The 18,247-nt window shown below is 38.1% G+C and overlaps 1 protein-coding gene across 1 annotated transcript in view; it reads right to left on the reverse strand.

Moving 5' to 3' along the window:
- TTN (titin) overlaps nt 1–18,247 on the reverse strand; it is a 509,207-nt gene that overhangs the window by 263,009 nt on the left and 227,951 nt on the right. The window contains 6 exon segments of the mRNA XM_029605898.1: nt 2,532–2,762; nt 10,684–10,737; nt 12,180–12,248; nt 16,584–16,628; nt 16,859–16,915; nt 18,049–18,075. Of these exon segments, the coding sequence (XP_029461758.1) occupies nt 2,532–2,762; nt 10,684–10,737; nt 12,180–12,248; nt 16,584–16,628; nt 16,859–16,915; nt 18,049–18,075 (483 nt within the window).

The raw sequence follows: 18,247 nt of genomic DNA on the forward strand, positions 1-18,247 counted from the left end.
GTGTAAAAACTACCTACAGACTTTGCACCAATGCAGGCAGTTAGAAATTTCCCCCCAGAATGTTATTCTAGCCATGAAGTGTCCAGTGCTAGCGGTTGAAAGCTGCCAGGATTCCATGGTCACTGCTGCAACTTCATTGATTTCCACAGAGTTGATCGCTGGCTTCCAGGGAAGCCCAAAGCAGCCCCCTGAAAAGCCAAGGATTCCCAAACTGCCACAACAACAGATGGCATATCAGCTGCCACTATTAATGCCATGGTCCATTAAGGAAAAGGGACAGGACAATCGCAGAATACCCAAGTGCCTCTCTTAGCTAAAGTTTAGAAGTTTTGTGACTACAATTAAGTAAATCTTTATTTCCTAGCATCTTTTACTTGGCTGATGGAGGATGAATTGCAGTACGGTGGCCTTCCCTTTTGCAACATGAAAGACTACATACTAAAATATGACAGCCATTGGACACACATGGAGAACATGTTCTGCCTTTATCAATTAAGAAATATCACTGACAAACACCAACGACAACTCCTCATGCAAGCTCTCCGTTGACAACCCACAAAGTCAAATCCTCACAAGAAGACAAAACACTTTCTGAAATAAGCAAATAAATCAATGCTTTTCATATTGACAAGCAGGTCAAGGAAAAAGAAAAAGCAGCAGAAGGGAGATTTTTGTTTTGTAACATTAACATAATTTTGAACTAATGCAACGTTAAAGTACAAATTATGTATCTTGCAAAAGAGAGAATCACAACTTTAGATGATAAATAAAAAGGGTTGCTTGAAAATAAAAAAATTTGCAATTTTGCAAAGCCTTGTACACACTAGTAAAAACATTCAAAAGGCTCCTACTTCTAAAGAAAAGTGACTGCCAATTTCCCTTCCCTACAAAGAACTTACAGGAATGCAAAACTCTGCTTCCCTCACTGGAAAGTGTAACTACTGTGTAATAGAGGCAGGCAACAGGAGGCTGAAGCTTAGGTCTACCACAATATTTTGAAACACTAGGAACTTTGCTGACTTCCCCCCCCCAAAAAAAAAAAAAAATCTTGCTTTCCTGGACACAGACCTTCACTGGACCTCATCTACCCTAATGAATGTCCTATTTCCTTCTTGTCATTTACATTCAATCTATTCAAATGACATGCTGTTTACCTCCATTGTCTTGACTTTCTTAAATCCCAAGTTATTCTAGATCCATTTCAATCTGACTTTGGTCCACTCTATTCCACTGAGACAGACCTTACCAAAGTTTCTAGTGATCCCCTAATGGCCAAGGCTAGGAATCACTACTAATTTCTCACTTTTCTTGATCTGCTGCTTTGGACACTCAATCATCCTTTAATTCCTTAACACTCTGTTTATACTTTTTTTGTTCTCCTCTTATCTCTCCCATCACACCGTTAGTCTATCTACTGCTATCCTATTATCAGTCAATGTGCCTTAAGACCTTCTTCTGGGTTCCCTTTTCTTCTTCATTTACACTTTGATCTCTCTGTGCTCTCATCTCCTCCCTTGGTTTTTCAATACCATCATTATACAAAGGCTCCCAGGTCTAAATCTCTGCACCTGAATTTCACAAGGTGCCCAGTTCTAGATCTCTGCTTGTTTACCTGGATATTACCCTGAGCTTGATATGGCCAAAATGTAACTTATTTTTTCTCTCAAACCCACTTTCCTCTATCTACATGTTTATATCTAAGTGGATAAAACCGTTTTCTTCCCTGTGCCTTCTGCCTGAAACCATGGAGGTTGTCTTTCACTCTTCTTTCTCCTTCTCTGTGTGCAGCAAAAAAAGCATGAAACTTGTTTTTTCTTCCTTGATAACACAAAACAATCCCTCCCTCCCTTTCTGAATATATTGCCAAGACCCTTACCCACTCTCTCATCAGATTTTGGTTGTACGACTGCAACATCCTTCTCACAGGTCCCCTCTGAATTATCTTTCTCTTCTAGTCTATCCAAAATTCAGCTGCATGATTTATCTTCCTCAAGTGTTATGACCATGTTTCTCCTCATCTCATGACAGTACACTGTCTACCTATCTGCTTTACATTTACGCCATTTTTTCTTCTCACCTAAGGTGTATTCACTCCGCAGTTCCACACCATCTCTCCCTACACCTTTCCTTATGATCTCCATTTACTAAGGAAGCTGCCTGAAATGGTCTTCCTGAGTTGGTGCATCTTGCTTCCTCTCTGGGCATATTCATATCTTGCCTTAAAACACACCTTTTTGAGATTATTTTTAAATCCAAAATCTCTAACTCTGCCAGATCGCACTTTAAAATGGCTTACTTTGATAGTTAATTGATTACTATACATTTATTTGTTTTTCTGTTTGTCTCAAATAGAGTGTAAGCTGCATGGAACAGGGACTGTATACAGTGCTGTGTATGCCTAGCAGAAATATGGAAGTATTAAGTAGTAGTTGTAATTCCAAACCTGGCCAGAGCCATTCTTAATAAGAGAGTGAGAGAGGGGGTAAGAGAGAAAGCATGGAACATAGTTGAAAGATTACCATGTACTGTACCTTCTTCTTCATAATATTCTTCGTCTTCTCCATAAACTTCTTCTTCATAATGTTCTTCCTTTTCCTTATAAACCAGTTCTTCATAATATTCTATCCTCTCACCGTAGGTTTCTTCTTCATAAAATGCTTCTCGTTCACCATAAATGTCTTTCTGTTCTTCGTAAGTATCTTTTTCTTTACTTACAACAGCCATTACTGGTACTTCTCTTGCTTTCTTGGATACCGCAGGAACTTTCAAAACATTCATTTATGTTAAAATTCAGAATTTGCAAAAAGGTACACAGTGATAAAGATTATAAAATGGATTGAAACATCCATTTATTGGGCTTACAAAGTGACCACTGAGAACTCAGACAACACCACATTTATGACATCCATGTACTTAACAGTGCGTAACAGCAAAGTCAGCTTTAACAATGCAACCACATCTTTTCTTTACATTCTTTCTGTAACAAACTTTGGTTAAAACAATTAAACATTCAGTGCAAGCTGTGATTAAATAATTTCAAGCTGTTGAGGTCCAGCAACAACAACAAAAAATGAAAGTGAATAGAAAATAATTGAGACAGTCTAGTGCAGGGCCAGCTGGATATAACCCAGTGTAGATTTTGTTTCTGATCTATCAGATGACAGTTGTGAGCAAAATATAAGGTTACTCAAACTAGGAATATTTCTTCTTTAAGGCTCTGTTTTCAGAAGCTTTTCTCAGCCTGTGCCTTAGACAAAACTCTTTTGAAAAGAAAGCCGCTTCTTTCTACAAGAAAAAATGTTTAGTGTATCTAGGGGGCAATTTTCAAATGTGCTTTATAGATGCAAAGTCCACAAGTGGAGTTTGCACAAGTTTTCAAAAGGAAAGTACTACATTTTTCTAAGCCCCGCGTCTGAGAGCACTAAAATGCTCAGGGGTCCAAACAAATAAAATTTAGGACAGGAGATATTTTTATGCCTTAAATAAAAAGGAATTTGAAGAGATTTAATTTTTATTTGAAAGAAAGCAGCAAAACATAGTAAAATATTAAAGCACATACAATTGGCTGGAAAAGAACTATACACATAGCAAACCTTTTGAAGAAAATACAAAACCATGAGACGGCACACTGCCCAGACAGCACTGAAACCAGTAACAATAATGAGAATGGCTCAGGTTAATATTAAAGATAACATATTAACAACCAAAAAAAACAAAAACAAGACACATAGGCACACATTATATGACCATAAGCATAACATTTACACTTGTGATATTTCACGCAATAACACAAAAGGTGGAATTAAGACAAACACAAGAAAGAAATGTCAAAAGAGTAGAAGGTTTCAAAGCAGTAATAAAAAAAGAGATGGGACATTAAATATTTAGATCCTAGGGAGAATAATGTTCAAAGGGACTTCTGTAGGTAAAGTAGGGTTTTACATACAGAAATGGCCCTTTAGATAGAAAACTGCATGACCAACACATGTTAAATTATGCACATACACATTGTGTACTCATACTTTTAAATGAGAAAAGGATAAGTGTTCCAGGAGGACAAGTCTGGGCGGGGACAGAATTGTGCACATATTTTTTTGATTTTAAAAAGTATGTGCAAACATTTTATTGGCAAAACTGCATGCGTCAAATAGCAGGTGCAACTGTGTGCATGTGATTTTGCCAGGATCATTTTTAAAGTGAACTAAGATGCACTAGTTTGCTTTGAAAATTGGTGTAACTTGGGTGCATGACAGCCCGCAAATTTATGCAGCCAGTTATCAAATTGCACCCAAGAATGGGGTGTACAATGAATGTTGTAATAATTTTTAGGATTTGTGACTTCCATCTATTGTGCAAAAGCACATGTCCTAATTAGGCATGTAAACCTTTTATAACATGCCCAACTATGGTGAGACTAATTTTGCACAACACAGAAGCAAAAGTAAGAACCAACATGAAATATAAATTACATGCACCAGTTTTCTATGTGAAAAAACGAATCAGTTTGTATGTAACAAGAACTATTAGTCAGAAATATTGGGGCAGATATTAAAAAAAAGCTAAACTCCTAAATTTAGGCCTCTAAATTAGTGCCTGACTGGGTCATTTATTAAATAGCGTTATGGCATTTTCACATGCATTAAGACTTTTTCGCATGCGTTGAGCACCTTTAACGCATGCGCTAGCACCATAACGTATGGTGTGATGCAAATCTGAAAAAGAGGAGGAATTAGGATTGGGTTCATGTTTTGTGAAGCCCTATTGCACAGCTTTAATGCTGATTTTAGCTACACCTTTTTCAGTAGTGTTAAGCTGTGCAATAGCTTGTGTTATGGCTTTCTTGCATGTTGTGATGTGTTCTCCCATGCTGGTTTTAGTATGTTTGAAGCTCCTGGAGCACCAGCCTAGCTTTGAGGGAGGGAGACAGATAGACAGACAGACAGACTAGCCATAATGTCCTCACACTAGATTGGTATTTATATCTCTATGGGAGGCCCACCTAGTAACTCCAGGTGAGGTTTAGGTATTAGTGTAGGGGTTAGGGACCACTTTGACATTCAAAGTGAGACGTACGAACAGAACAGTGCTCTCTTGTGAAGATTTGATGACCTTTGGATGATTTGTGCAATGTTCTCTCAACGTAGCTTGATGGACTCTCTACATGGGTAACATCAAGCTAGGTTGAGAGAACACTGCACAAATCTCATCTTTGTGTGAGTTTCCTCACTCCGAAGGTCCTCAAATCTTCACAAGAGAGCACTGTTCTGTTTGTACATCTCACTTTGAATGTTAAAGTGGCCCCTAACCCCTACACTAATACCTAAACCTCACCTCGAGTGACTAGGTAGGCACCATACAGAGGTATAAATTATAAATACTTACCTAGTATACAGGCATTATGGTTAATCTCTCTCTCTCTCTTTCTGCCCCCATGGTTGTAGAAGGGCCCTGATAGCTAGGCCTAAATTAGATACCTAGTTCTTAAAATCATTGCTAAGCTCCTAACTTTATTTCTCCACCTTAACTCCTCCCCTGTAGCCATCCACTATTTAGGGACCTATTGAAACTAGGAGCTTAAATTTAGGCACCTAGCCCTAGTTCATTTTCAAAAGGGATAATTTAGGATCCTAACTCCAAAAGTTAGCAGCCTAAACTCTTTGAAAATTGGCCCCATTATGGTTAAGGCAAAAACAGGTAAGAGACAACACTGAAAGCATACAACATAACAATGACATTTAGTTGACTGGCAAAACAGGTAAGACAATGCATAAAATTCTGAAAAAAACTATTTGACAACAAACAAGATACAAACTGCAACACACTTATAAAAATGAAGATGGTTTGAAGACAAACATATTTAGAAAAAGTGGCTAAAAGTGCTAGGGGGGTGGGGGGCAAAACCCAGGAGTCTGGACTGATCCGGGTACGTACAGGGAATACATTTATCTGTGTTAAAATCTTTCAAGAGAGAAAGAGATAAAGGAAAGGAGATGTGTCACAATTACATGAAGGATGGTGATGTAAGATATACTTTATCACCATGCAGACATAACAAAAGCTAGATATTTAACAAGCATGATTTTGTAAGGAGGAGGAAAACAGAAGAAAATAGGGAGCAACATCATCAATGACTTGTCCAAAGATGGCAAGAAAAAGAAACAGGCTGTCCTTTGTCTGTGCTTGTTGTTTCCAATACTACAGTTGGGAGGACTGATAAGTGAAGATAATCTTAATAAGAGAGCCATACTTGGTGGGTTGCCATCCCAGAAGAGAGGGAGGCCCCTTCTTGGATGGCAGGCCCTGTTGGTGGCCAGAAGTGACTGGGTGATACTGCAGACCTGCTTGGCTGGTGGGGGTTGTTGTTATCAAAGGGGTCCTGGAAGATCACATGGTCAAAGCTGAGTACAGATACACCTGATGCAGGGACACCCATACTTGGAAACAGAGTGGGTGCCTGGCTAAACATGTGCTTAGAGTAGAGCACTATAGCTATGGTTGGCAAACAGGAAGGAGCAACTGAGACTACCTTGCTAGTTTCAGAGCAAACAGACACTGCTGGATTTCTTTCTGAAAGTTCAGGTAAATAGTTTTATTTTTTTTTTACAATTATTAAACCTATGGACTAATTGCTCCCCAAAAATAGTGCTATGTTCTTAATAATGTCAGATGGGAGGTTGCAAGGGTGTGTGTGCTGGCCTGATCAATGCATCTGTGCTAAAATCACTAGGTGAAGAATATAGGAAAGAGAGATAGCGAGACAGAGAGATAAAGGAAAGTGGATGAACAACAATTTCATGAAAGATGGTGATGATAACATACACTTTATCAACATACAGTATACTCATGGCAAAGACTAATAAGAAAGATTTTGTAAGGAGGAGGAAAACCAAAGAAAATACAGAATGACAACATCAATTGCTTATCTAAGGCAGTGGTTCTCAACCTTTCATGAATACTGTACCCCCTTTCAAGAGTTTAAGATGTCTTAAGTACCCTCTGGTTAGCACAATTCACATTCTATACTAAATACTATAATTACTTCTGTTTTTTCTTTATCTTGATTATAAGGGGTTTCCTCTCTTCTCCATCTCTCTCTCACTCGTCTCTCAGATCATTCTTTAATCTCATTTCTATCCATCCTTCTTCTGTCTGACTTACTTATTTTTTTTCACAATTTCTATTCCGCTGATCTACCAATCTCAGCGGATTACAGTCAACATATACAGTAAAGCATAATAAATTCTTACACTAAACAAAACATAAACATGCCAAAACAACTAACTTTGGGCCTCATTTTCCAATATCGCATTGGTATCGCATGCGATACCAAAAAGGGGTGTAGCATGTGTATCGCAATTTGCACTATTAGCCCAATTTGGGCTACATTGCCAGTATATTGCGGTTCATGATGTTTCCTGACAGGCCTGTTTCAGTATGATGCAAGCTTGAGAGAGAGAGAGTGAGAGAGTGAAAGAGAGAGCTTTACTATAGTGCCTCCTCCCTAGACAGGTATTTGTATCCCTATGGGAGGCCCACCTAGTAACTCGAGGTGAGGATTAAGTATTAGTGTAGGGGGTTAGGGCCCACTTTCACATTCAACATGAGACGTACGAACAGAACAGTGGTCTCTTGTGAAGATTTGCTGGCCTTCGGAGTGAGGAAACTCACTCCAAGATGAGATTTGGGCGATGTTCTCTCCACCTAGCTTGTTGTTGCCCAGGTAGAGTGTCCATCAAGCTAGGTGGAGAGAACATCGCCCAGATCTCATCTTGGAGTGAGTTTCCTCACTCCGTAGGTCATCAAATCTTCACAAGAGACCACTGTTCTGATCGTACGTCTCATGTTGAATGTGAAAGTGGGCCCTAACCCCCTACACTAATACTTAACCCTCACCTAGAGTTACTAGGTGAGCCTCCCATAGGGATACAAATACCTGTCTAGGGAGGAGGCACTATGGTAAGGTGCTCTCTCACTCTCTCTCTCTCTCTCTCTCTCTCGATAAACCTTTACCGGCCTGTAACGCAAATGAAAGAGGTGTAGTTATTGGCCGCGCTAACAGTGAGGCTGTTTCGCGGCACACGATAAATCCTCCCTACTTTACATTTACTCCGCCCCCTGAATACAAAATTAAAAATTTGCATTCGCAAATCGCGTTAACTGCTGTTAGCGCGATTTGCGGAATTATCACATGCGGTAACTCCTTGGAAAATGAGGCCCTTTGTTTCCTGGTTGTCCTTCAATTTTTCTTTCTTCTTATGCTTGTTTCCTTTCTTAGCCATCTCTCTCTCATGTCTCTCAGATCTTTCATTTCTCTCCATCTTTCTTCTTCAACTTGCCTATCTTCTAACTTTGTTACCTGGTTGTCCTTCCATTATTTCTGTCCTTCTATCCTTTTTTCCTTTGTTATCCATCTCTCTCTCATTTGTCGGTTAGATCTTTTTTAATCTCATTTTTCTTCATATTTCTTCTCCACCCATCTTTCTCTGCTTTTCCTCTCTCCCTTTTATTTCTCACCTACATCTCTTCATTGTTTACTCTTCCACTTCCACTTCCTTTTCCCTTCCCCATTAACCTCTCTGAGCCTTCTATCTCTATTTTCCTGCCTCTCAGTCCTCCTTCTACTCATTCTTGCTCCGCATCTTCCCTTACAGCTCCCAGCCCTCCATCTCTTTCTCCCCCACCTCTTCTTTCATACCTTTTAATCCTCCCTTAGCTGCAGAAATAAAGCAGAGGCAGTAATCACTTTGAGGGATAATGAAAGCATTGTGCTTCCTGTCTCAATGGTTGTCTCCTCTTCCTCCTGTCTCCCTATCATATGGGCTTCCTGACTGAAAATTAAGCCTACACAGACATAGGAGGAAGAGGAGGCAGCCATGGGAGCAGAAGGCAAACATTTCCACTGTCCCCTGAGGTACCTGCTTTCTCTGCTTTAGTCCTGCAGCCTGCCATTTCTCCTGAGTCCCAATTATCCAATGCTTGTGACGGTTGCTTTGTTACTGCTCTCCAGTTGCTACAGGAGAGACACTAAGATAAGGGAGATGAAGAGCTGAGTAAATGTAGGGAGACGGAGAGAGAGATCAAGGAGATCAAGGAAAGGGATATGCAAGTCTGATAGTGGGAGTTTAATCTTGGCATCCTAACCATCAGACTGTAGGTGGCACCTGGGTGTATATGGCAGAGTTCTTCAAAATTTCTCTGTTTCCATCTGCTGGAGGGGAGGCAAAACCCAGGAGTCTGGACTGATCCGGGTACGTACAGGGAAAGATTATTAGAAACAGAGCACTGCCTTTTCTGCACTTCCTGTGGCAGTGATGACAGTTTAAAGTTTCCCTCTCCTCTGTCTCAGCAATGATACCACTCAACTCCATTTTACTTCTCCATGTCAGAATATGGCAGCTGACAGGGAACTCAGGATCCTCCACTTTTATATTAATACTTTTTGTAGCAAGGGAAGATAATTGCTTTCTGCAGTTCAGGCTCCCCTTTCCCATGCGTTGGTGGTCTAGTTGTATACTTCCTGACAGACTTCCAAGTAACCCCAGGTGTACATGTATCCCTGGTTGAGAACCACTGGTCTAAGGAAGGCAAGAAAAACAAATATGCTGTCTTGTGCCTGCTGTTTCCAATATGTATGTGGGAGGACTGATAAGTGAAAATATTCCTAACAAGACAGCCATTGCACAATTTCATATTAATTATAATTTCCACTATATCATATATTTGTGGTATGCCTCATTTTGGGCATTTGGGACATATTTTTAACAGCAGTCTAGTGTTTTGTCCTTCCTTAAACTACTATTTGAAACAAAAAGGACAGTAATATTTGACATGGATATTAAGCATTCGCGAAAAAGACTGCTCAGTTTGATCCCAAGCAAACTGACTGAATGGAATATAGGGCACTGATACCTTAGACGAGCCCAGTTTCACAAACATAATTGCTAAAATGCATGCATGTATAATATAGCATTATACTTATGTGAGGACATTTATTTTGGCATATAATGCCTTGAGCATATTATATATCCTTGGTGTCCCTCTGGACTTTTTGTTTATTAATAGGCTAATTCATGAAAGTACTCTACTGTGATAATGCATGCTATTGCATGGTATTTACTGGGCTTCCATTAGTTCTAAGGGGATATATTCATTAATAATGTGTGTTATTGTGGTAGCACACTTTCATGAATAGGCCTGCAAGATACATATTAGAATTAGAAAATGGAGTGCCCATTAGCAGTTATTTCCATAGATAAAACCCAATTAATCATTTCAGATATATTTTACAGTGATGATTTCAAATAAATTAAAATATAGAATTACAAATATTATGAATGGTATTTTTACAAGAGAAAAACAAATGCTCAACCAAATAGGCCAGCCGTACACTAATCTTAGCTATCAGTTTTCACTACGTGCTTTCCCTACTCACATGTCAAAAACTAAGCATAAAAATACCTGGAGTCAGCATGCAACTTGGTCCAACTGCCTGAATACTTGTTTTATTTCAAACACAGCCCTAGGAGTATTTCTAATGGCCTGATTTGCTAAGCATTTTTCTCATAAAAAACAGAATGGAAGAAAAGCTGTAGTAAATCATGCCCTAAACTTCATAACGTTATTGGGGCTGACGTTTACACAGTAAAATATCTGCACTAGTAATACACTAGCGTTTGTTTTTACCTTTTGTTGGTGGCCCTTCTTGTCTTGAAGGAACAGGGGCTGCTGGGACTCCCTCTGAAATTTTAACCAACATTATAATACATTTAGATTCCATATATAATTATCATCCTCATTCTAAAATATCTGAAAATAAATAAATGATAGGGTTGGAAGAGTTCTCTATTCCAACATGGAAAATGTGAGCATAACAGGTACTGTATAATATTTGCATCCTAATTAAACAAGACAAATAAACAAAAGACAAAATATTAAACATTTCTAATTAGATAACCATTTTCATAGAACATATTGTTGTGGTTTCCTTGGTTCTGTAGCAACTGTCATTTTGAATTATAATACTAGGAAATCAATTCCAAGTCCAATTCTACAGGTTGAAGACAACTCATGGTAACTTCTCTGACAACTCTGGCTAACTTCTATGAACCAAGATGGAATACTACAAAAATGCTGATGCTAGTAAAAAAAAAAAAATCCAAGATTTACATATTTACTGAAACTGCTATAGTTCCTGGAAGTGTGTATGCATGGACATTGCAAGGCCACACTTCAATTTTATCAATAGGAGAAATTTATTTTCATGAAGCCAAAGGTGAAATGTAATCTTACCTGATAATTTCCTTTCCTTGAATCCAGTCAGACCAGTCCAAACACATTGGTTACGCCCAGCACCACATATAAATCCGCTTTGAGTTGAGGACCGCATGTAACTTAGGCCTGGATTCATCATTCTTTGCAGAATGATGAGTCCAGCGAAAAAGGGGGGCGGAGGGGCAGAGGGGAGGGCGGGCCTGCAAAAGCCCGCAGCATTCGCACCACGGTAGTGTGCTGGCTGCCGGCTTTTGAACCGAATAACGCCACCGTGAAAGGTGGTGGTATTCGGCACACTACTGCCGATGATAATGTTACTAACATTATCGCCGGCAGCGAAGACACCGCTGACTCCGCCCCCTCCCCACCCCTCTCCTCCCCCTAATTTGCATTATATTGCATGCGAAAAGGCCCTAACACTGCACGTGATAAAGCTTTAGAAAATAACCCCCTTAGTGTGGCATACTGTAGGTGTGCACATTTACACTTGCTAGAGAGTAGGTGTAAATGCCCATGCAAACATTTATGCGCATAATTCTGAAAATCAAAAGTGTGTGCATAAATGATTTCGCCACCCCAACTCCACCTCTGCTAAGGCCTTTTTATAGTAAAAGCAGACGCCAAATTGCTTCGGTGCATATTTTTATGCATACAACCCTGGGAAGATTTTGAAAAAAGCTCATTTACGTGCATAAAATTGTGTTTTATGCATGTAAATGCTTTGAAAATTACCCCCTAAAAATAATACTCTCTTTCAAATAAGAATTATAATACAACTTTAAAAGGGCAGACCATGTTTAAATAACCCTTTTGACAAATACTGTGTTAAATGCAAATACTGAAAGAATAATAACAACTAACATTTAGAAACACTGTTTTAAAAACTTTAGCTATTAAAATTACAGTACCTTTACCAAGTGGAACAACTTCTTTGGCTGATGGAACTTCTTTGGGTACTTTCTTAATAAGCTTGCGTACTTTAAAGAGATTTATTGAGAAAGTTTTATTTTAAAAAATCTGTATTAGTAAGAATCTAAACTATTGGAACAAATCTAACAGAGTTTGATGCCAACTCAAGCAAGAATGAGAAGTTTCTTATGCACAGAAATGTTTTCCACAATAACTAAGCTTAATAAGAACTTTATAACATTGCTAGCAGTTACTTGTACTCGCCCTAATCCAGACTCCAGAACATATTACACAGGCCACAACTTTATAAAACATTCTACAACTTTGCTCAGGATCAGCACCTTTTTAATTACTATATCTCTACATTTCCTAAGGGGACCATTCAGTCGACTAATATGTACCTGCCTAGACGGAGAGCCAACAGCACATGAGACAATTCTTTGGATATAACCAATTGGGGGTTCCCAATGAACAATCTAGCTAGGGGAGTTACCAAACAAATGCTACTGCTCTTGTATATCATTTGGAATTATCTAATGATAACAAATTAATTAATAATATGAGAAGTAGTAAACATTCAAAAGGCAGAATGGAACTTTATGACATTGTTTACAGAAAGTACACATTTCTTTCCTTGAATAATATATTTGGACATTATACATAAAATGCTAACTTGGGCAAAACTTGAGCAGTTTATTAAGGTTAAAAGAAAGTGGAAATACTAGCATGGGGGGAATTATGGAAAAAAAATCATTCATTGTTCTCTACAACACAAAGAAAAGGTGGAAGCCTTTGTGGTAAGGGAGTGATAACTAGAATCACCATTACTGTGGGACTGTCTGTATGCCAATGCCAGAAGTCTAAGAAGTAAGATGGGAGAGTTAGAGTATATAGCAGTAAATGATGAGATAGACATAACTGGCATCTCAGAGACCTGGTGGACAGAGGATAACCAATGGGACAGTGCTATAACAGAGTACAAATTATATCGCAATGGATGAACTTGGTGGGGGTGTGGCATTTTATGTCTGGGAGGGTATAGAGTCCAAAAGGATAAAGATCATAGAAGAGACTAAATGCTCAGTAGAATCTATATGGGTAGAAATCCCATGTGTATTGGATAAGAGTATAGTGACAGGAGTATACTACCGTCCACCTGGCCAATATGGTCAGACAGCTGATAAAATTCTAAGAGAAATCAGGGAAGCAAACCAATTTGGCAGTGCAGTAAGAATGGGAGATTTCAATTACCCCAGTATTGACTGGGTAAATATAACATCAGGATATGCTAGAGACATAAAGTTCCTGGATGGAATAAATGACTGCTTCATGGAGCAATTGGTTCAGGAACCAATGTGAAGAGAGCTATTTTAGATTTAATTCTTAGTGGCATGCAGGATTTGGAGACAGAGATAATGGTGGCAGGGTATCTTGGCAATAGTGATTATAACATGATCAAATTTGAACTAATGACTGGAAGGCGGACAATAAGTAAATCAACCACTCTAACACTAAATTTTCAAAAGGGAAACTTTGATAAAATGAGGAAAATAGAAAAAAACTGAAAGGTGCAGCTGCAAAGGTTAAAAGTGTACAACAGGCATGGACATTGTTTAAAAATACAATCTTAGAAGTGCAGTCCAGATGTATTCCATGCACTGAGAAAAGTGGAAGGAAGGCAAAATATTTACCGGCATGGTTAAAAGATGAGGTGAAAGAGGCTGTTTTAGCCAAAAAAACATCCTTCAAAAACTGAAGGATCCATTTGAAGAAAATAGAAAACAGCATAAGCATTGTCAAGTTATATGTAAAACATTGATAAGGCAGGCTAAGAGAGAATTTGAACTGAAATTGGCCGTAGAGGCAACAACTCATAACAAAAACTTTTAAAAATATATCTGAAGCAAGAAATCTGTGAGGGAGTCAGTTGGAACATTAGATGACTGAGGAGATAAAGGGGCTTTTAGGGAAGATAAGGCAATTACAGAAAGACTACATTAATTCTTTGCTTCTGTGTTTACTAATGAGGATGTGGGGGAGATACCAGTTCCAGAGATGGTTTTCAAGGGTGATGAGTCAGGTGAACTGAACCAAATCACTGTGAACCTGGAAGATGCAGTAGAGCAGATTTACAAACTAAAGAGTAGCAAATCACCTGGACTGGATGTATGCATCCCAGGGTTATAAAGGAAATAAAAAAATGAAATTTCAGATCTGTTAGTTAAAATTTGTAACCTATCATTAAAATCATCCATTGTACCTAAAACTGGAGGATGGCCAATGTAGCTCCAATATTGAAAAAGGGTTCCGGGGCTGATCCAGGAAACTATAGACCAGTGAGCCTGACTTCAGTGCCAGGAAAAATAGTGGAATCTATTCTAAAGGTCAAAATCACAGAGCATGTAGAAATGCTCTATGGTTTAATGGTATACAGTCAGCATGGATTTACCCAAGGGATGTCTTGCCTCACAAATCTGCTTCACTTTTTTGAAGGGGTTAATAAACATGTGGATAAAAGTGAACCAGTAGATGTAGTGAATTTAGATTTTCAGAAAGCATTTGACAAAGTCCCTCATGAGAGACTTCTAAGAAAACTAACAAGTCATGGGATAGGATGCGATGTCCTTTCGTGGAATACAAACTGGTTAAAAGACAGGAAACAGAGAGCAGGATTAAATGGTCAATTTTCTCAGCGGAAAAGGGTAAACAGTAGAGTTCCTCAGGGATCTGTACTTGGACTGGTGCTTTTCAATATACTTATAAATTATCTGGAAAGGAATTCGAGTGAGGTAATCAAATGTGCAGATGATACAAAATTATTTAGAGTAGTTAAATCAGAAGTAGATTGTGATAAATTGCAGGAGGACCTTGCAAGACTGGAAGACTGGGCATCCAAATGGCAGATGAAATTTAATGTAGACAAGTGCAAGGTGTTGCATATAGGGAAAATAACCCATGCTGTATTTACACGATGTTAGGTTCCATATTAGGAATTCCCACCCAGGAAAAAGACCTAGGCATCATAGTGGATAATAGAATGAAATCGTCACCTCAGTGTGCTGTGTCAGTCAAAAAAGCAAACAGAATGTTAGGAATTATTAGAAAGGGAATGGTGAAAAAAAACGGAAAATATCATAATGCCTCTGTATTGCTCCTTGGTGAGACCACACCTTGAATATCATGTACAATTCTGGTTACCTCATCTAAAAAAAGATATAGTTGCACTGGAAAAGGTACAGAGAAGGGCAACCAAAATGGTAAAGGGGATGGAACCGTTCCCCTATGAGGAAAGGTTAAAGAGGTTAGAGCTGTTCCGCTTGGAGAAGAGATGGCTGAGGGGGGATATGATAGAGGTCTTTAAAATGATGCGAGGTCTAGAATGGGTAGATAATATGATTTGGTTATTTATTCTTTCAGATAACAGAAGGACTATGGGGCACTCCATGAAGTTAGCATGTAGCACATTTAAAACTAATCAGAGAAAATTCTTTTTCACTCAACGCACAATTAAGCTCTGGAATTTGTTGCCAGAAGATGTAGTTAGTACAATTAGTATAGCTGGATTTAAAAAAGGTTTGTATACATTCTTGGAGGAGAGGTCCATTGACTGCTATTGATTGGGTTGGCTTGAGGAATAGCCATTGCTATTACTGGCAGCAGTAGCATGAGATCTACTTAGTGTTTGGATACCTTCCAGGTATTTGTAGCTTGGATTGGCCACTGTTGGAAACAGGATGCTGGGCTTAATGGACTCTTGGTCTGACCCACTGTGGCATTTTCTTATGTTGTTATGTTCTTATGATTTAAGAACTGCTATAATCAAAGAAAGCTGGCAGAAGCTACCACTACTATTGTGGGAAGCTGGTAACCGTCAGACCAGGAAGCACCAAGAGGGATACAGGAGGGAGTGGCATAAGTGGGCTATCTGAATCACTCTATGATGTAAGCAGATTAAAGCTATCAGGATTACGCTAAACTGCTTATACCAGTGAAGACTTTGTGTCAGGTAGGAGAATAATTGGCACATTATGGGCTGAAAATTATTTGACTATATAGCATCCAGAAGTTATATATATAAATTACAGTATTTCTTCTGAAATGTTTATAACTAATATGAAAATTTATTTTTCTAAATCTAAGATCTTCTTCTAGGGCCAAACAATTATAAGCTTGTCATGCCGAAAAAATACAGGTCTCTGTTCTCAAACAATTTTCTCCTGTAACATAAAGAGAATCTAAAATCTTTAGTAAGACATGTTAGGCACACCAAACTATATGTATATAAGCAAACAAGATTTAACTAATATATTACAAAAACGTATGGTGAATAGTGTAATCAGTATAACTGATCAAAGCATCTTCTGATAGATTTAACACTGATCTGAAACTACGAGCTGTTATACCTTTCTTTGGCTCCTTTTCTTCTGGGATTAGGAATGGGAGTGGGACTAAAACAGAAAAAAAAGAAGAAACATTTCTTAGGTTAAAAAATGGTATGTATTTAAAATATACTCATTAGTATCTACTCCATAAGAATTCTGGCTAGAAATATTGTTCATGAATTTGGAATTTCATTATCTGTTAAATTATCAAGTAAATATGGAATAAATGAGGTTCCAATGTTCCCATTTATTAAAAACTGCAAGAAAAAAACTAAGATAGATAATGTTAAATTTACCTTCAGGTATTTCTTCAATGGGTATAGCTGAAACTGGTATTCTAGCATCAGGTACATCTGTGAGAGAGAATGTTCCGTTTAATAAACTATAGTGCTAAGAATTTATTGAATTTAAAATCAAGAAAATGTATAAGCAGTTTTCCTTGTCAAACATTTTTTTTTAGCTTTTCTAAATTAAAGTAAGAAAGTGGAAAAGAAGCGAGATATTACAGTTTTAATATGAATTAGATAAATCATTGAAAGATGTTTAAAACAGGGGTGGGCAACCTGTCGGTGATCAAGAGCCAAGAAACCAGTTTATACAGTAGCAAAGAGCCTCATATTTTGAAGGGATTGGGGATGGAGTGGTTTGAGCCCTTAAGGAGCATAGGTATGTGTGTGTGTGTGTGTGGGGGGGGGGGGGGGTAGTTACAAACTTCCCCCTCATCTCCACTAGTATCTCTCTATCTGCCCCCCCATCCGGTCCTTACTAGTTTCTCTCTTTCTCTATCAATTCCCTCACCCTGTTCTAACTCACCTCGATCCTCCCATTCTGCCCCCTATAGAAGATCTAAGCACAAATATAATAAAGGTCTCAAGGTGAAAAGCAGTAGAGACAAATAAACTAAAATGATGAACTACATCGGGCAATATAAGTGTATATTGTGAATTTCAAACTGTAAAGTACAATCTTTATAGCTTGGATACTTTATAGTATAAGAAATCAAAGCTGTAAAGATAGCACTTACTGAATAAACATAACACATACTCAAATATTATACTATACTTGAGCGTTTGAGTTTACAAACACCCTTCCTTCCTGCTAAGGCATGTTATTTCTAATTATAATATGATAAATGTGACAATGTTGCTGCCTTCAAAATGAGAAGAAAGTTATTTTCTTTGTGGGTAATATATGAATAAAGAAATGTGGTTGCTATGTTAGTCAACTTGGATATGTAGAAATAAAAGTCACCAAAGAAGTTCTATGTGATTCATTTTTAATGAATTAACTTCATGATGAGCTTATGCTCCCTTCTTCACATTAATGCAAAATGAGATAGGGATGATGCTGATATACAGCAACATTTAAACTGAGTATTCTCAGAGACTGCTTTGGAGAACTAAAGGCCTTGCTCACTGCATATACAGTTAATTCAAAGCTTGGGAACAACATGATTAATGATAACTGGGCTTGTAATTTTCCTTACCTGGAGGTTTGACTTCCAGTTTTATTTCTGTAAGAAAATGAACTTTTAAGTAAAATGTTTTAAACATGAATCATCTTATTTTAAATATTGGAGAGTGGTAACTTTCATCACATCATAAAATACAGTACCTATAGTTAAGGACTCATATCCAATTTTGCTTACAATGGTAGGTCGGCCTAATTATTTTGGTATTTTTCCC

This window comes from Rhinatrema bivittatum, chromosome 6 (genome assembly GCF_901001135.1).
Source record: "Rhinatrema bivittatum chromosome 6, aRhiBiv1.1, whole genome shotgun sequence".
Lineage (NCBI taxonomy): Eukaryota > Metazoa > Chordata > Amphibia > Gymnophiona > Rhinatrematidae > Rhinatrema > Rhinatrema bivittatum.